General features: G+C 37.6%; 1 protein-coding gene across 1 annotated transcript in view; it reads left to right on the forward strand.

Moving 5' to 3' along the window:
• The window catches only part of LOC141349021 (serine/threonine-protein kinase BRSK2-like), a 231,910-nt gene that overhangs the window by 149,573 nt on the left and 61,234 nt on the right, over positions 1 to 21,103 (forward strand). The window contains exons 3-4 of the mRNA XM_073868890.1: positions 13,716 to 13,801; positions 17,232 to 17,372. Of these exons, the coding sequence (XP_073724991.1) occupies positions 13,716 to 13,801; positions 17,232 to 17,372 (227 nt within the window). The remainder of the gene's footprint in view (positions 1 to 13,715; positions 13,802 to 17,231; positions 17,373 to 21,103) is intronic.

The raw sequence follows: 21,103 nt of genomic DNA on the forward strand, positions 1-21,103 counted from the left end.
TCATAATTTATTTTTCTTCTTCTTCATCATCATCTCTTCTTCTTTTTCATCATCATCATCATCTCTTCTTCTTTTTTATCATCATCATCTCTTCATCATCATCTAATCTTCTTCATCATCTTCATCTCTTCTTCATCCATCATCATCATTATCTCTTTTTCTTCTTCATCATCATCATCTCTTCTTCTTCATCTTAATCATAATCTTCTTCTTTATCATCATCATCATCTTCTTCTTCTTTTTCTTTATCATCATCATTATCATCAACTCTTTATCATCATCATCATCATCATCATTATCTTTTTTCTTTTTCATCATCATCATCATCATCTCTTTTTCTTCTTCATCATTATCATCATCTTTTTTTCTTCTTCATCATCATCATCATCATCTCTTTTTCATTATCATCATCATCATTATCTCTTTTTCTTTATCATCATCATCATCATCATCATTTCTTCTTTTTCTTCTTCTTCTCCTTCTTCTTTGTCTTCTTCTTCGTCTTCTTCTTCGTCTTCTTCGTCGTCGTCTTCTTCATTTTCATCATCTCATCATCATCATCATCATCATCTCATCATCTCTTCTTCTTCTTCATCATTATCATCATTTCTTTTTCTTCTTCTTCATCATCATCTCTTCTTCTACTTTGTCATCATCATCATCTCTTCTTCTTTTTTATCATCATCATCTCTTCATCATCATCTCATCTTCTTCATCATCTTCATCTTTTCTTCATCATTATCATCATCATTATCTCTTTTTCTTCATCATCATCATCATCTCTTCTTCTTCATCTTAATCATAATCTTTTTCTTTATCATCATCATCATCATCTTCTTTTTCTTCATCATCATCATCATTATCATAATTTCTTTTTCTTCATCATCATCTTTTTTCTTTTTCATCATCATCATCATCTCTTTTTCTTCTTCATCATATCATCATCTTTTTTTCTTCATCATCATCATCATCATCATCATCATCATCATCATCATCATCATCATCATCATCTCTTTTTCATTATCATCATCGTCATTATCTCTTTTTCTTCTTCTTCTTCTTCTTCATCATCATCATTTCTTCTTCTTCGTGGTCTTCATCATCATCATCATCATCATTATCATCTGTTTTTCTTCTTCTTTTTCTTCTTCTTGTTTTATTATTATAATTTCTTCTTCTTATTATTATTATTATTCATTCTAATTCAACTTATTTGTTATTTTGTGAACACACGAACACATACATTTATGTCTGTTAAGTGTTTAATAAGTATTTTATTAGTTGTTTCTAGTTACTTAAATAGCTTTGCTTCTTTAAGACTTGTTCTGCTTGATGTGACACAGTCAATGGAAGGTCAATGACATCCGGCTTTAATTTGGTCTCCATTCTCTGCAGATCTTTCTCGTCTTTGACGTGAATTCTGCCGGGTATGAATCGCTCCATACTGAACTAAATTGGGAATGGATTTTTTTTCCGAAAGGTTTTGCACCACTTGAATTGTCAGAGACCGCTGAGTTTTCTGAAAATCTGAAATTACTCTCTGGGTATTTTTCAAGTTCAGACTTTGTTTACTGTCTTGGAATAGCTGGTCAAAACCATTCTGAAAATACAATTTTTACCTTTTGGTCCTATTATTTCTCACTAATAACTGATTTTAGTTAGTTACTTAGTTACTAAGCCGAGATTTGTCATTGTCAGTATATAGGTCTGGCTATAATGGTCTGGCTGTGTATAGACTATTGATTGGTTCGAGTTCAGTCTCTAGAAAGCGTAACCTTACCATTGACCCATTGGACAACTGAAGCTGTCTAGATCTATTGAAGGGAAATTGAACTTCATCTACTGCCTCCTAAACAGAAGAATATACTGATTTTAAAACTTTTTACCAAAGAGTTAGGAATTTACTCTTAGAGAAGCTTGTATTGATCTGTATTTTGCTTGTACTTTTTGAATAATATAGTTATATTACATTTGGTGAATGTCTTTTATTCACATAGCACACTGGGCCTCATTTATCAATCTAATGTAGAAATCGTAGAAGTTTAAAATTAAATTGCTTGAAAAGCAAAACAAAAGGAAGTTGGAAAAATGCAGTTTGGAGCCAGATCACTGATGAAAAATTTATCTAACACCAAAAACACCTCACAATTTCAAATAATTCTATAATTAACATAAATATTATATAAGTATTTAACGTAAAAAAATTACTTGTGATGTAATGCCCACATGAACAATACTGTAGTATACTTCCACATCATCACCATTAAAATTGTTTTTCTATGGGATTGTTTGCACCTTTATATGTGATAGTGATCTTGCCGAGCATACATTAACTTCACAGTTTTTCACCTAAATCTAATACACTTTGATATTGAGGAAAATTATTGTGCCAGCCTGATATTAAGTTTAGTGAAATTCTGTTCCACCCCATTCAGTATTCCCCAGGTGCCGGATTCCCCAGATTTGACCTGCGGCGTGTCTGTTTATCCGTGATAAAAACCCTGGGAATGATAAATCATAGCCATTATTTTCCACGCGCTCATAGGGAAGGGGGCCGTGTGCAGGGAAACCTCACGTGACCTTTCTCTCCAGCCCTCCACATCATAAACCATTAAGCTTCATCATAGACAAGGTCATAAAAGGATACGTCCATTACGACCAGATCCCAGCTTCCATCAGAGCTTAAATTGACAGCGTGACGGAGTTGTCATCGCACGTCAGTTCACCGATTGGAAATGGGACTCTGTTACAGATCTGAGCCTGATTGAAAGAAGCAAGACAGCGTCCTTGGAGGGGTGAGAGTAGGTACCCAGAATTGGGCATGTCGAAGTGAAAGAGGTAAATAGTTATAACGTCTCTCTCTCTCTATCAATTCAAGCACAAAGCTTTCTGATCAGTCCGCGCTTTTAAGGTATTAAAGGGATAGTTCACCCAATAATGAAAATAATGTCATTAATGACTCATCCTCATGTCGTTCCAAACTCGTAAGACCTCGGAACACAGTTTAAGATGTTTTATATTTGGTCGGAGAGCTTGTTGACCCTTCATTGAAAATCTATGTACGGTATACTGTCCATGTCCAGAAAGGCAATAAAAACACCATCAAAGTAGTCCATGTGACATCAGTGAGTCAGTTCAAATGTGTTGAAGCATCGAAAAACACATTTTGGTCCAAAAATAACAAAAATTGCGACTTTGTTCGGCGTTGTCTTCTCTTCCGCGTCTGTTGTGGGGCGCATGCGCGAGACTAGACTCACGTGACTGCAGTGACGCGGCTGACGTGTTATCTGGTGCGCCCCAGCTGTTTTTTTTGTTTTGTTTTTTTGTGCTCCCGGGCTTCGTTTACAGTCTAAGGGAGACGGACGCTGTAAGTTTGAAAAAAACAACTTTGCAAACATGTCTGAGGATAACACGTCATATGCGTCCACTGCAGTCACGTGACTTCAGTTTTGCACATGCACTGTAAAAAAATTCAGTAGAAATTACAAATTAATTGCAGCTGGGTTGCCGGTAATTTACCGTAGATTTAAATGTATGTTATTTACTGGCAAGAGTTTGTTCAAAGTTAAATAAATTTTTAATATTAACAAGTCTTTATCTTTACAGAATAAAACTATACAATAACAGCTTCATGCAAAGCATTCTGGGAACCAGAAATCATCATCAAACTTTTTCTTTTTTTTGCCTCAGATTTTGTTTCCCAGAATGTTTTGCTTGATGCAGTTTTTTTAGTTTTACTCTGTAAAGACAAAGACTTGTAAATGTTAAATATTCATTTAATTTTGAACAAAATGTTGCCAGTAAATAACATAAATTTAAATTTAAAGGCCAGGAATTGAGTACCATCCAACACACAATAACGTAAAGAACCTGCTCAAGTCTCGCCGGACCTTGTTTTGATAAAAGTCAACATGCCTCAACTCTCGGCTGAAGAAACGTTTTGATGTCTGGCCTTTTCCAAGCTTTTCGTTTTTGAAGTGCACCTTGAGACAACCCTCCTTACGTGCAGTTGATCTACTTGTGTCGACTGATTTCACAACCACATTTCTTGTCATTTTAAGGCGAATTACTTTCCTCTGGCGTAGCTCTCTCTTTGAATCGAGAAGAAAATGATGAGCAGGCAGCCAAGGAGACAACTCGGAGTCCCTGAATGCTCCTGAAACATGCCAAAAAGTGTCACACAACCCAGCTGATCCCTGAACAGCGAGTTAAGCGAAAGCATAACAGCCCTGCAGCGGCTTTACAAATAAAGGGCGACGTGCGGCACACAGAAGTGAGGCGCTGTGTGGATTTGTGACCTTGAGTCTGTTTAGGCAGGTAGATTTTTATCTTGACTCGGTTTATGCGTCATTCTTCCATATTTGCTCTTTAGGAAAAGAGTAAAAGCTGACTTTGCAGATGAACACATGCAATGATGTCTGATGGCTTTGTAATATGTAACCCAGCTAAAGTTATTTTGTATGTTTCTTTTATGCTAAATAATTTGAAATGACTCATTATCTGCATTATGAGGCTTTTAACTGAATCCTAAAATGTACCAGATACATACCCCATATCTGTGGTTGCCCTCCAGTCGTCACCTCCGTGTGACGCTACTGTAACAGCTGTGCATTCACACTGGCATGGCATCTGCCCACACCGATATACAACTCAATATTCAACATGTTGTGTTAATGGGAAACAAAGATGCGGTAAGGCCCGGAGCACCAGCAAAACTCATATCATCATCGTCTGTTGGCTTAGCTCAGCCCAAATGTTTCCCTGTTGCATTTATCCAGCTGTCCTGAATCCCGAAAGCAGAACCAGAGGAATAATGTAAAATGGGCTTGGATCAAATGGCGAAAATTCATCTTTGATTCATGGCTGTCAGTCTATTAGTATGTCTCTGATCTCATGCCATGTTAAAGGTTCGTGGTCTTGAAAGTGAGTGACGTTGTGATTCAATAATGGAGAAGATGGAGTGGTAGAGCAGTGTATTTGATATTGTGACTACTGGATGACTCAGTTGTTGAATACTGTTGCTGATTGTTTCATCATGTTTCAGTGTTTTTACTGCAGTCAGAATAGTTACTTTATTTTACATGCTTCATGTTTTTATTTTATTTTACATGCTGTTAGCTGTCCAAGGAGTCGAGGATAAAAGTTAAATGGATAGTTGACCTAAAAATAAAAAATTCTGTCATCACTGACTCACCCTCAAGTTATTTTAAATCTTTATTCATTTATTTATTCTACTTAACACTATTTTTTGAGCAATGTTTGTAATCAAACAGTTTTTGAGCATCATTGACTTCCATAGTATTTTTCTCCTACTATGGATGTAAATAGTGCTCCTGTTTACTGTTTGATTACAAATATTTTCTTTCGTGTGCAGCAAAAAAAAAGAAAATATTCAAAATTGCAAGAACTTTAATACATTTTCGGTTAAACTATCCATTTAACTTTTATCCTCGACAGCTGTCGGCTAGTTAACCACCCTGCCTCATTCCTAGCATATAAAATAAAATGTAAAAATGTTTTTTAAGATTTTTGTCTCCTTTTCCCCTATATACAGTATATTTAAAGTGGAGATTATATTTACAAAGAATGGTGTGAAAAGGAAAAAACATCCAGTATGCGGCAGTCCTGTGGGCGAAAACGTCTTGTTGATGCTAGAGGTCAGAGGAGAATGGGCCGACTGATTCAAGCTGGTAGAAGATCAACTTAAATAACCACTCGTTACAACCGAGGTATGCAGCAAAGCATTTGTGAAGCCACAACACGCACAACCTTGAGGTGGATGAGCTACAAAAGCAGAAGACCCCACCGGGTACCACTCATATCCACTACAAATAGGAAAAAGTGTCTACAATTTGTACAAACTCACCAAAATTGGACAGTTGAAGACTGGAAAAATGGTGCCTGGTCTGGTGAGTCTCGATTTCTGCTGAGACATTCAGATGGTAGAGTCAGAATTTGGCGTAAGCAGAATGAGAACATGGATCCATCATGCCTTGTTACCACTGTGCAGGCTGGTGGTGGTGGTGTAATGGTTTGGGGATGTTTTCTTGCCACACTTTAGGCCCCTTAGTGCCAATTGGGCATCGTTGGGCATTGTCAAACAAAGAAAACACAATCTACTTCATTTTAAGCCAGTCTTAACCATTACATTGAGTAAATGAATGTAATTTCGATTTACTGCCTTACGATCTTTACGAGAAACTTTTTATGTTTTGGCCACACATTTTAATTGTAGAAATGAAAGCAATTTGGTTGAACTCAAAGTCTTATTCACTTACCTGGCTAGCTAAGTAATGATCTCAATAATTTAATTGAAAGTGAACCAAATAGCTTTAGAAACTGCATCCGTTGAAATGACTTTGAGCAGAAAACATTAGTCAGTAGATTACTGCATTGTAAAAAACAAATGCAGCATGTTTGTCAAATCAACATATATTTTGGGTGCTTGCACATACACAATAATATGTTTTTTATTATGGAGTTATACTCCATATAACTCAATGTATGAGCCAGAAATTCATCTGTTTTTGCACAGGCCTACTAAAGGGTTAATGGTGCCACATGGGAATCAACAGTAAAAATGAAACATTTTACTTCTTTGCAAAAGGAAAAACCACCAACGATCAAGAATGCACGATTATATGGCGTCATGGCTTTGCAATAAAAAAATGTTATAATGGAAGTCAATGGGGGAAAAACAGCCACCAACAATAAATGAGGGAGAAAAAATAAAAACTGATGCTACACAAAAACTAAAAATGCATCAAAGCCAATGTTTTCACTAATCTTTGACATGCCCAAGACTGTGAAAAAGGTTAAAAAAGATCCAGTCCACAATCACTTTTCATATTGAAAATCTGTCATTTTGTGTTTTCCCCCCAAATCAGTGATATCACTTATGAACTTCGCCACATAAAAAGTGTTAAAATCATGGAATTTTTGTGAAGATTTGGTAGTTTTGATCAGTACTGAGGTTGATTAAAAAAAATGTAAAAAAATATTCAACTGATAAATTTTTTGAAGCAGTTTAATTTAGTGGATGTTTTCATCCACGAACAACACAAAAGGGTAGTAAATGCCCACTGCCTATTGTTGAGTTTTGAAAAATTTCAAAGCATTTTCTTAAAATATGTGTAAACATAAAATTTGTCACCAAAAATCATTCCAATTGCTGAAACGCAGAGAAAGTAATGGCCAAATTAAGACTCAAAAAACTCTCCTAGTGGATGAAAACATCCCCAACAACACATAAGGGTTAACAAATTAAGTTAAACAATTTCAACTATTTTTAAACGTGATGTCAAAACTTAAAATAGTGGGTTGAATTCACTTGCAAAACCAAGTTGTTTCAACTTCATGCTGCATTTTATTACAGTGTGTAAAAGTTGTTTTGAGTGTTCATCCAGTTCTTCAGTGATTTGTTTTTGGTATTACCGATTGTATTAAATTGTTTTTTCACGGCTTTATGTTTGCTCGATTGGCCATTTTTTCCTCTTGTTCAGATAGATAAGTCCTTCATTCATTCATTTTATGTGACACAGAGAGATTAAAAACTAAAAATTGGCTACAGTTGAACAACTTTTCCTAGATCTTTGGGCAATTTGAAATCCATCGATTTTTGTACTCGTTTTGTTATTGCCGTTGTGTTTCACCTTTGCCGTAAAACTTTTTCATTCATCGTCCGGAATCGGGACACATTTTGATTCTAATTCCAATGAAACGCGTTGAATCACAAAACTCCAGAGAACATTCAACGCGTGAAACGATGTAAACTCACATCCATGACTGCAGTTTACAAACCGCTTTAGCTGTTAAGCTAATGAAGCCTCCTGTGTAGAAATCTCAAACAACTGTCTCTAAAGCACATGTGGATTGAAACAGCTGTTGTTTCAGCAATCCACCGTGCTTAATTTATCTCAACCATCCTATTTTCAAAGCCCTTTCCTTGAGATGTTTTATTGCTTTGTTTCGACACACCATCTGTATCTTGAAATTGCACTATGATTATACATTATAAATTACATTGAAGCCACGAAAGAGTGGCTGTGCATTTTATTTCACTTTGCAAAATAGGTTGCTTTTCTTTGAGAATCACTCGTAGTGTTATATGGTGTGTATTTATTTTATGGAAGTATCATTTTTTTGAAGAATCAATCTATGATCATAACGAAAAGCACTAAAAAGTGTAAAACAAAGAAAAAAAACTATATGTTGCCACATTGCAACTGGGTGATTCTCACGAAATCCAGATTTGGGTGTCCAGCATCAGAATTTTTAAGAAGCCCTTGAAGCCAATTTTTTTGCACATATAAGATTAAGGTCTGAACTTACTATATAATCATGATTTAATAGGATTTAAAAATATTTCCCATAGAATTATTTACATTTTTTAGATTATCATATCAAAAATTATCATTACCGCAACATGATATTACATTAAAATGCATTTACAAACTCATGTTTCGGTAATGAGAACTAAAAAGTTGTCTAGGTACTAACTTTTATCTGGAGAGAAAAAATAAAAACTGCTTACCTGGTAGCCATCTTGGGTGTCACAGTCAATTATGTCCCTTCCAACTATTTTTAAAAAAATGTAAGTTCCTCGAGGGCTTAAACAATGATTGAAAACTGTTGCGGAGGATGAGAAAATTGGTCTTGGACACATTTATATTCCTTATTATTGTCTCTACATTTACCAATGATCACCAAATACCACATGTTTCTTTACTGTAAATGTTTATAGTATAACATGCACTGAAGCTTTTTATTTTTTAGATTTTTCAATTATAAATATTTCCATGTCAAAGAACCCAAATCCAGTCATGGACATGTTGCGGTAATGAAAATTTTCCCCTTAATTGTGGAAAAAACAACAAAATTGGTTTGTATGATGTCATTTGAAATCATGTGCAAAATAGTACATGAAAAGATGTTTGTAACTGTATGCTTCCTATTTTGATAGCATTTACTTTTTTAAATGTTTCATGACACCTCATAAGTCTAATTTTGCGAGAATCACACAACTGTGTTTTTTTTTTTTACAAAAAGGAAGAAATAGAGAAAAAAACGAGTGCAGAAACTAGTCTGAGTAGCTAGGAAATTACTTTTCTTGGAGCAGCTAAAGTGTTGACCTCCATGTCTTGTCCTCACGGACGAATAACCATTGGTAAATTTACACGAATGACTCTTGTACATTTCGAGATAACGCCTCAATATTGAGAATGAGGTAGTCTACAAGACAAATGATCTCCCAGTCAAATAACCAATTTGGATTAGTGTCAGTCTCGCGCACCTACTCGACCTTGACTTTGTACGAGTGGCCATCGAAAGAAACTTCTCAGGGTTATTTCCGTGAATGAGCTTCATTTCCATCACCACACGGCAATTTGTTTCCTCATCGCTAATTATCGGACTTTGAACCTCTGTGACCCATACGTTGGCGATTATAGGCATGGAGGTGTTTTTACTCCCATCTAATGATGTGATCTGCCTTAGTTTCTGCAGTTTACCTCTGTGGATTGCCTTCCACTCTGCTCACCCCCACAAATCGAGAACCTTGTAACCTAAACCCGACCCACGTCTAGGCCTGAACGGGTGTAATAACTCTCTAATGAAGTTATATAAAAATTGGACGGCCGTTTGCACGCAGATGTGTGGAGTTAATTAACTCTCGACTGTTCGTAGAAGTAGGTGCACAGGTGCCGGCAAACTGACATTTTGAGGGAATGGGTCAATATGGGAACACGGAGCATTGAGAAGTTGGCGAGCGTGGGGTGGACATCATGTTAATGGATGGAAGAGAGAGTCGGACCGTAACTCTTTCATCACGAGGAATGGATTTGCAACAGTGCCACTGAGCGGCATTCCAAGTTTTTGATATCTAAAAGTGCTTTAGAGATCCAAGAGATGTTATAAAGAAAATAAGTGCTTAAAATCGATACCTGCTTGGCGTTTTCACCTTTCACATATCGAAAATGTATTCACAATGTAATTAACGCCTGTAATATAATATTCACAGCTTGATACTTGGAGAAGAAAGAATCACGGGGCATTTAGATGATAATATGACTGATTCTGCTAGCTTTGACATCTTCATGCTGAGCAACCGCATTGGAAATGAATGGGTATGTTAACGGTTGAGTAATTTTAAACCTCTGTCACGTCATCTTTTTATTGAATAGACTGTTGACTGATTTCATATCTCTTTGGCGTTTCCCAAGCCCCTGAACATGGTTTATGCAGAATAGAAATCCTGTGCACATATTTGCACCACATTTGCTCAGCCAAATTTCATGTTGGCACCTCCGTCTAGCTTTGGATCAGCATTCAGTGAGTTCTGGTGGGATGCCACGTTTGTCAAGATTGCTTTGGGATGCCGGTGGCTGTTCCAACATTTTCTTCAGCCTCTGGCCTGATTGTTGATAACAGAATAATCATCACATCTGTATTACAGGTGAAAACAAAACGAAGAGATTTGATTCGATGTCAAACACTTAATGTCAGTTCCTGCTATATAAATCCAGAAATTTAATAAAAATGTACAAATTTGTTTGAAATTAAACCCACCGTGATGACACTATTTGATTAAACATTTGATTTCTGTTCTGCTTGCCTAAAGCACTCAAATTCAAGAAAATGACGATATAAAATTTGCATGCAATTTTTTTTGTTTGTGCTTGTTGTGCATATTTCCCATGTGAATAGGGTGCTGAAACAATGCGGACAGAGCTTAAATTTCATTTTATTGTATGTGATGAGATCAGAACTTGGCTAATTACCTAACCTGGTCAAGACTCAAAGTATATTTTACTTAAAACATACACTTCCGGTCAAAAGTTTTGGAAGACTTTATTTATATATTTTTCCTCTTCCAAAGTATGGCATGACAAGTGTAACTTTGGGAATTATGTTGGTGACTAAAAGCATCCAAAATAATTCAAAACTCAATTTTATTTTCAGAAGTACACTCACCCTTTGCCTAGACACTTTACTCGTTTCATTTTATTAAGAAGGTTCTTGAAGTTTTGGATGATTTGTTACATTTAATCTGGACTCTTATCCTGCGTTTACAACAGCCGCTGTAGAGGCATCAAGCATGAGTGATTTCAATGTTAAGTCAATGTGAAGACGCGTTGATGTGCGCCTGGAGGTCTTGCCTCGGGAATGAGGCGTTTAGCGCGCCGTGGTAGGCGCATCCGCGCATCTAGTTTGCGCTAATGCCCCAAATTGAGCGTTGCCGCAGGAAACGCGCGAGTTGAAAAAGTTGAACTTTGGCGGTAAAACGCGCCGCATTAAACAATCTGGCTTGCTCTAGTAGTGACGTGATTACAGGAAGCGAGCAGAATTGCAGGAGCCCCTCCCATGACGTGAATTTCCACGTGAATGTCTCGATTACTAGAATTTCATGCGCGGCATTAACGCATGAATGAAGCGAGTAAACTCAAAATGTTCAAGCGGCAAGCTAGACGCGAATTCAGATATGACCCACGAACGTGTAAGCAGGAGAAAAACGCATAGATTCTGATATCCTCCGATCGGTTTCAGGGTTTCCGAGATGAACCGGATACCAGAGGTGGAAAGTAACGAATTACATTTACTCACGTTACTGTAATTGAGTAGTTTTTTTTTGTGTATTTTTACTTTTTTGAGTAGTTTTTAAAATCTGTACTTTTACTTAAGTATGTTTTATTTAAAGTATTGTACTTCGCTACATTTTAAATCATATCCGTTACTGAGTAAAAAAATACTTTAAAAAGCAAGGTGATAAAGACGCGCAACGGATGTAAATGGGCGGGGCCCGGGGGAACGCGCAAAAAGAACCATGGAGACGGACGAGACAGGCGCGCGCTAATGCAGACCCGCCTCAGTTCAAATCTTATGAAAGAAACCCCTGGTCATATTTAAGCGACCACTTTCCACTGACGCGAAGTGGGTGTTTCATTTCTATGAAAGGTAGGATTCATACTCTTAAGTACGAAATTGCATGACGCTTTTTTAATACCATGCGCATTATCTTCCGAGGTCTAGCAGCTTCGCGTCAAGTCAAACACAACTTCAAAACGTCCTCGAGAATGCGAAGGTCATTAGACATTGCAGAGAGAGAGAAAGAAAGAGAGAGAGAAGAATAAAGATCATCAGGTACCCAGGTCAGGGAAGTAAGTAGATAATAAACGTGTCAAATGTATATAGACATGGCACTCATCTCATTATATGCTCATTTAAACTACATATAGTTTAATAAAATAATGTATGTTACCAGCAATACATCAATTACAACCTTACTATAGTGATTGTATTTACTAGCTGCTGACCACCTTCAAAAGTGCATAACTCACATGTAAAAATCATTAAACAATTCCATAAATGTTTCTTACTTTAAAAAAGCTTTTTATTTTATTAACTTTTTGTTATTGCACTTTAATTGTAAAGATGTTCCTACAATTAAAAACAACTAGGTTGAGATGTATATTCCCTTGTCGTTTTTGAACTATACTAGAATCCTCCACCTCTTCCCGCTGTAAAAAGTAACTTTTACTCTGAGTAAAGTTAAAATGACTTACTTTTTACTTTTACTTGAGTAGATTTTTTAGACAAGTAACTTTACTTTTACTTAAGTAAAATATTATTAAAGTAACTTTACTTTTACTTGAGTACAATATTTTAGTACTTTTTCCACCTCTGCCGGATACATGCATTCACATCCGTAATGTAAGCAGACAGATCGGATAGTCACATGTCAAGACGTGTCTTTCGTAATTGAAAAAAAAGAAACGTGATTGTGTTAGGGGCGTGGCCATGCTTGGTGGCTCCAGTGCATCATCAAGCCACCGTTTTTACCCCGCTCAAGTAATCCTGAACACAAAAATGTGGAAAAACTGTGTAACTCCATAATTCAGTACTACATAGTTCAGTCTTTGTAACGTGTTTCAGCAATACATTTCTAACATTTATAATGTGTTTAGAAACATTTTCTGAAATGACTTCACACCGACTTTAAAGTGCGATTGAACATTGGGGTCAGGTGGTTTAAGAAAATATCATCAGTTATGCTGTAATCTACAGTGGCATACGGTGCATGCTGGGAATATTTCAAGAGACAGTGATGTAAACCAGAGACGATTGTCTTGCTTACAAGCGGCACAATTTTAGGTTCCAACTTCAGTTTATTCAGTTTAAGTGCTTGACATTTCGAGATTTCTATTGTTTACATGTCAGGTCCGATTATTCATCAAAGTGGAATTACTGCGCAAGCAATACCGACTCTGAGGAATATTGCAAAGATGTATTTTTCTTGACATGCGGCTGTAAACTTTTGTTTTCATGCTGATCCAAGTTCAGTTTTCTCGGTCTCCTTATGAATTCATGAGACCCTTCAGATTTGAGCTGACTGGTGATGCGATTTGGCTGATCTCAGATATTGCTAAAACATGAAGAAGATACAGTTTACTTGAAGATTGGCTTGTTGTACCTTAAGCTTGACATATTCACTGTCATTATGTCCGGGCCGCAGTACTGCAGTCTGTTTGCCTTGGGGTTTAGCCAAACTGTCTGACTAGGATTATAGTACGTGGTGTGCCGCATTAATATGCATCTGTTAATATGCATCATCACATTTTTGGCACATTGGGTGAATTGCTGAGCCTTGCATGTCCCCAGGGACGTTCTTACATTTGTTCGGTAGTATTTATAATTTTTGTGTTTTATTTTTTCCGCAGGTGGAGAGAGAGATCGCCATTCTGAAGCTAATAGAACACCCGCATGTTTTAAAGTTGCACGACGTCTACGAAAACAAGAAATATTTGTAAGTATTATAAGCATGGTGTGTACAGTTACAGTGTACAGTTTTTAGGACATTAAGCCATTTAAAATATTCTGTTGTGAAAGTTCATCTTCATATATTCTTAAACTTATCATAATTATGTAATACACTTATATATACTCTCTAAAAAGTTCAAAAGCTGTGAAAAACAGCCTTTGTAAATTTTTCTGTGTATGAGCCAATATTTTGTATAATGTTTTTCTAAACGATTTTAAAAAGTCACAATGAAACGAAAGTAGCGGTTGTCTTATGTTCCCCGTCATGACGTATATCCGAGTGAACGGCTTCTGAAATGAGAAAAAAGGAAGGGTGGGACTTGAATTTGTCTATTGAGAAATTATTGGATCGTTGGACATTGAGTCATTTTTTGTTAATCGCTGCAATCCTTTTCCCTTGTTTCGAGTAGGGAAGGCGATTTGCATTTTTAATTAACTCTTTCCTCCCCATCGCTTCCCTGCCAATGACGAGTTTTTCCGGCAATCCGTATTTCTGCTATTATCCACCAGGTGGTGATCTTACCCAACTTATAAAACACTTAAGCTTCCACTGATCTAAAAACAGTATAAACTCTGTTTTAATCATCATTCTGAATCTGATCACTAAAAAAAGTCCTTTACAAAAATGCAATTAGCTTTTTGCTCAAATTTTTGTATTTTTGAAGAAATCTACCCATATTTGAGAGGTGATAAAAAAGAATAAATAAAGGTAGGATGAAACTTTTTTGTTTTTTGTTTTTTAGTGTCTGTTCTTTCGTGTCTGTTATATTTTTAAAGAAGAACATTTTCTGGAAGGCATTAAACTTTTGTGAAAATCATGAAAATGCTGGCGCTGGCTGGCTAGTTCTTTTAACTCTTTCCCTGCCAGCGTTTTTAAAAAAATGTTGCCAGCCAGCGCCAGCATTTTTCATGATTTTCACAAAAGTTTAATGCCTTCCAGAAAATGTTCTTCTTTAAAAATATAACAGACACGAAAGAACAGACACTAAAAAACAAAAAACAAAAAAGTTTCATCCTACCTTTATTTATTCTTTTTTATTTATTCTTTTTTTAATGCCTTCCAGAAAATGTTCCTCTTTAAATATATAAACATACAATATATCAAATGAAAAAACTGCTTTAAAAAAAAGTTTCATCCTACCTTCATTAGTTTAGGGTTTTATCACCTCTTAAATATGGGTAGGTTTCTTCAAAAACACAAAATTTTAAGCAAAAAGCTGAGATAATTGCATTTTTGTGACGGACTTTTGATAGAGATCAGATGCAGAGCAACCTTTAAAACATACACAGAGTTCTTACTCTTTAACGTGAGGAGTTGCTTCCGGGTTGCATAAGTTGTGGAAGTTGCGCCACCTGGTGGGTAATAGTAGTATTGTGGATTGCCAGAAATACTCATCATTGGCAGATAAGCGTTTTCTCTTAATTAACGAGTTTACTCGTCAAAGGTGGCGAAAGAGTTAAGAGAAAACGCTTCTCTGCCAATAACGAGTTTTTCCAGCAATCTGTATTTCCGCTATTATCCACCAGGTGGTGCTCTTACCCAACTTATAAAACCCAGAAGTATCCCTTAGGGCAAACGATTCAAACTACGTGTATGTTTTGATCATCGCTCCGAATCTGATCTCTATCAAAAGTCCTTCACATTAAAGCAATTATTTCAGCTTTTTGCTCAAAATTTAATATTTTCGATGAAACCTACCCATATTTGAGAGGTGATAAAAAGAGAACAAATGAAGGTAGGATAAAAACCTTTTTTGGAAAGCATAGGGTCTGTTCTTCATGTCTGTTCTATTATTTGCTGTATTGTATGTTTATACATTAAAGAAGAACATTTTCTGGAAGGCATGAAACTTTTGTAAAAATATAAAAAATGCTGGCACTGGCTGGCAACTTTTTTTTAGCAATGCTGGCGGGGAAAGAGTTAAAGATTATGACGGCACATAAATCTTTAAAAAACAATGAAGCTTACAGATACGTCATTTGTACAAAAATACCACAAAAAACACCAACAATTTAAAATATGCGACAAAAAAAGTTTTTAATATCGATTTCATTGTGACTTTAAGAAAAAATGTAAATGTCCTAACTAAATTGACTTGTTCTTTCTAAATTAAAACCAGTGCAAACCAAAAGCATGTTTTCTGTATACCTATTATTTTACGGTAGCAAAGTGTATTTTTTTAAAGCCCTGTGGATTACAGCGTAAATGTTATTGTGATTGAGACATTGGATACTATATTAAATATTAAAGGGACCATGGTATTATCCTGTGATACCATCACTGTGTTAATGTCAATTTCCCGTCAATGTACATTTTTAAAACAAAAAACAACTCTGTAGGCTACGGAAATGTCTGGCAGAAATACAAGTGCAAATGTGTTTGATCTAAAAAAGGTTTTGGAAGAGGGTTTTTTTTTTTTTGGTGCTCAAGCACTCTTAATGAAATCGTGTGAAGTGGTGTGTTAGTCACAGCAGAGCTGCTAATGGGGCCGCAAATCATTCGTCATGTAAACACCGTGATAATTCGCTTAGCAGTTTTTGGCATCAACAAATTTTGCTAAAATACGACTCATGTTTACATCACGATTCACTTATCTGTTTGTGACATGATTTGTTTCTGATCAACTAATGTAGTTTAGGTTTTAGGCATTAGGGTTTAAAGAAACAAAATTTCTCATCATTTACATAGCCTCATGTTGTTTGGTTTTTTCTGCTGTGAAATTGAAAGGTGGATTTCTAAAGCACGCTCTTTTCCATAAAATGAAAGTAAATAGGAACTGTCGAGTTTCATAAAAACACATAAGAAGTGAGAAAAGTCATCGAGACATCATAATGGCATCAAGCCCAGTTCATGTATCACATTTAGGATGAGTAACTTGCAAAAACACATAAATGTTGAATCATAAATTGTTCATTCTGACCTGTGGTGTATATTCACATGGTTTCTCCACAGAAACAAGCTGTTTTGTTTATTTTGTTCGTCCTCCAAACTCTTACTGACAGACGTTCTTCTCATCACTCAATACACAATACCATGTTATTGAACTGACAAAAATCACAGACGAAAATTCGCTAAATTTTTTATTGTGTTTACTTTCATGCCATCCCTTTCATCTCTGTACTCGTTTTCAAGTGTAAGAAATGGTTTGTGGAATATATACACCGCTTTGGGTTTATCTAATGAAAGACTTTACTCGTTTGGCCCGTGAAGAAACGGATGTTGTTGGCCAAGTGTTTTTTATCCTCGCACAACCTCAGACCAAAGGGATCCATCTTAGTGCCTGTTTGCTTGCTTAAATGAATATTTCCTGTGCTTTAAAATGAAATTATCTATTCTCTTTGAGAAAGAACTGGGTTCTTTGGGAAAAGAAGTAAATGAGATCCTTTAAATTCCAAATTTTCTCTTCTTTTTGCAGGTATTTGGTTTTAGAGCATGTATCTGGTGGGGAGCTGTTCGACTATCTGGTAAAGAAGGGCAGGCTGACACCCAAAGAAGCAAGAAAATTCTTCAGACAGATCATCTCAGCTTTAGACTTCTGCCACAGTCATTCGATATGGTGCGTATGAGTGACTCCTGAAAATAATTATTGAGCTCATATTTGGCAGAGACCAGAACTCTTAAGACCAGATTGAAAATGGATTTGCTTGAGGTCACCAATCATGGGAGAAAATCTGTGCATTGACCAGATTAACTTCTTTGTACAGAAGGTCAGATTTCCTTGCTTCCGTGCCTCTTTGAACCATTAACATGGATCAGTGGATTTTGCACGGGTTTCTGGAGACTTGACTTTTTGCATCAAAGCATTTTTTTTGCTACAAGTGTATTTTGGGCCTCACTCCATGATCTCGTTTTGTGATTTCTGTGAATTAAGTAAATTACAGCAAATTTACCCTGGTCGCAAAACTACTTGCAGTAATAACACCCCAGCAACCACCCAGAACACTATAGCAATCACTTGCAATAGGAATAGCCCAGCAACAACCCATGACACTACAGCAATCACTTGCCATAGAAACACCCTAGCAACAACCCAGCAACCACTTGCAGTAGAAACACACCAGCATACCACCCACTTGCCATAGAAATATCCTAGCAACAACCTCAAAACACCATTCTGTAGCAACCACTTGCAAAAGGAACATCCCAGCAACCACCCAGGACACCATAGCATCACTTGCAATATAACTATTCTAGCAACAAACCAGAAATCCCTAGCAACAGCCGTTGAAACATCCTAGCAACCACCCAGGACACCATAGCAACTACTTGTAGCAGAAAAACCCTAGCAACAACGCAGGACACCATAGCAAATGTTAGCTGTAGAAACACCCTAGCAACCACCCAGAACACCATACCACCCACTTGCCATAAAAATATTCTAGAAACAACACAGAACACCATAGCAACTGCTTGCAGTAGAAACACCCTAGAAACAACCTAGGGCATTATAGCAACCACTTGCAGTAGAAATACCCCAGTATACCACCCACTTGCCATAGAAATATCCAAGCAACAACCCAAAACACCATACTGTAGCAACAACTTACAATAGGAACACCTTAGCAACCACCCAGGGCACCATAGCAACCGCTTGCAGTAGAAATATTCTAGCAACAACCCAGAAAACCATAGCAACAGCAGTTAAAAACACCTTAGCAACCACCCAGAACACCATAGCAGCTACTTGCAGCGGAAACACCCTAGCAACAATGCAGGACACCATAGCAAACAATAGCAGTAGAAACTCCCTAGAAACAACCCAGGACACCATAGCAACTACTTACAGTAGAAACACCCTAGAAACAACCCGGGGCATTATAGCAACCGCTTGCAGTAGAAACACCCTAGCAACAATCTAGGACATTACAGCAACCACTTGCAGTAGAAACACACCAGCATACCACCTACTTGCCATAGAAATATCCTAGCAACAACTTCAAAACACCATTCTCTAGCAACCACTTGCAGCAGGAACACCTTAGCAAACACTTGCAGCAGGAACACCTTAGCTACCACCCAGAACACCATAGCACTTACTTGCAATAGAAATATTTTAGCAACAACCCAGAAAACCATAGCAACTGCTTGCAGTTAAAACACTCTAGCAACCTCCCAGAACACCAAAGCAGCTACTTGCAGTAGAAACACCCCAGCAACAACCCAGGGCACCATAGCAACTACTTACTGTAGAAACATTATAGCAACAACCCAGGGCACTATAGCAACTGCTTGCAGTAGAAACACCCTAGCAACAACTCAGGGCACCATAGCTACAGCTTGCAGTAGAAACACCCTACCAACAACCCAAAACACCATTGCACTCACTTGCCATAGAAACACCCTAGCAACAACCCGGGGCTTTATAGCAACCGCTTGCAGTAGAAACACCCTAGCAACAATCTAGGACATTACAGCAACCACTTGCAGTAGAAACACACCAGTATACACCAACTTGCCATATAAATATCCTAGCAACAACTTCAAAACACCATTCTCTAGCAACCACTTGCAGTAGGAACACCTTAGCAACCACCCAGAACACCATAGCACTCACTTGCAATAGAAATATTTTAGGAACAACCCAGAAAACCATAGCAACTGCTTGCAGTAAAAACACTCTAGCAACAACCCAGGACACCATAGCAACTACTTGCAGTAGAAACAACCCAGGGCACCATAGTAACTACTTACGTTAGAAACATCATAGCAACAACCCAGGGCACCATAGCAACTACTTACTGTAGAAACATCATAGCAACAACCTAGGGCACTATAGCAACTGCTTGCAGTAGAAACACCCTAGCAACAACTCAGGGCACCATAGCTACAGCTTGCAGTAGAAACACCCTACCAACAACCCAAAACACCATTGCACTCACTTGCCATAGAAACACCCTAGCAACAACCCTGCGCACCATAGCAACAGCTTGCAGTAGAAACACCCTAGCAATAACCCAAGGCACCATTGCACTCATTTGCCATAGAAACACCCTAGCAACAACCAAGGACACCATAGCAACTACTTACAGTAAAAACATCATAGCAACAACCCAGGACGCTATAGCAACCACTTGCAGTAGAAACACCCTAGCAACAACCCAAAAAACATTGTACTCACACCCTAGCAATAACCCAAGGCACCATGGCACTCACTTGCCATAGAAACACCCTAGTAACAACCAAGGACACCATAGCAACTACTTGCAGTAGAAACAACCTAACAACAACCCAGGACACCATATCAACCCCTTGCAGTAGAAACACCCTAGCAACAACCCAGGACACCATAGCAACTACGTGCCATGGAAACAACCTAGCAACAACCCAGGACACTATAGCAACCCCTTGCAGTAGAAACACCCTAACAACAACCCAGGACACCATAGCAACTACTTGCAGTAGAAACAACCTAACAACAACCCAGGACACCATAGCAACCCCTTGGAGTAGAAACACCCTAGCAACAACCCAAAAAAAACATTGCACTCACTTGCCATAGAAACACTCTAGCAACAACCAAGGACACCATAGCAACTACTTGCAGTAGAAACACCCTAGTAACAATTTTGCAGTAGAAACACCCTAGCAACAACTCAGGGCACCATAGCTACAGCTTGCAGTAGAAACACCCTACCAACAACCCAAAACACCATTGCACTCACTTGCCATAGAAACACCCTAGCAACAACCCTGGGCACCATAGCAACAGCTTGCAGTAGAAACACCCTAGCAATAACCCAAGGCACCATTGCACTCACTTGCCATAGAAACACCCTAGCAACAACCAAGGACACCATAGCAACTACTTGCAGTAGAAACACCCTAGCAACAACCCAGGACACCATAGCAACTACTTACAGTAAAAACATCATAGCAACAACCCAGGACGCTATAGTAACCGCTTGCAGTAGATACACCCTAGCAACAACCCAAAAAACATTGTACTCACTTGCCATAAAAACACTCTAGCAACAACCAAGGACACCATAGCAACTACTTGCAGTAGAAACAACCTAACAACAACCCAGGGCACCATATCAACCCCTTGCAGTAGAAACACTCTAGCAAAAACCCAGGACACCATAGCAACTACGTGCCATAGAAACAACCTAGCAACAACCCAGGACACTATAGCAACCCCTTGCAGTAGAAACACCCTAACAACAACCCAGGACACTATAGCAACCCCTTGCAGTAGAAACACCCTAACAACAACCCAGGACACCATAGCAACTACTTGCAGAAGAAACAACCTAACAACAACCCAGGACACCATAGCAACCCCTT

The sequence above is a fragment of the Misgurnus anguillicaudatus genome, chromosome 6 (genome assembly GCF_027580225.2).
Source record: "Misgurnus anguillicaudatus chromosome 6, ASM2758022v2, whole genome shotgun sequence".
NCBI lineage: Eukaryota > Metazoa > Chordata > Actinopteri > Cypriniformes > Cobitidae > Misgurnus > Misgurnus anguillicaudatus.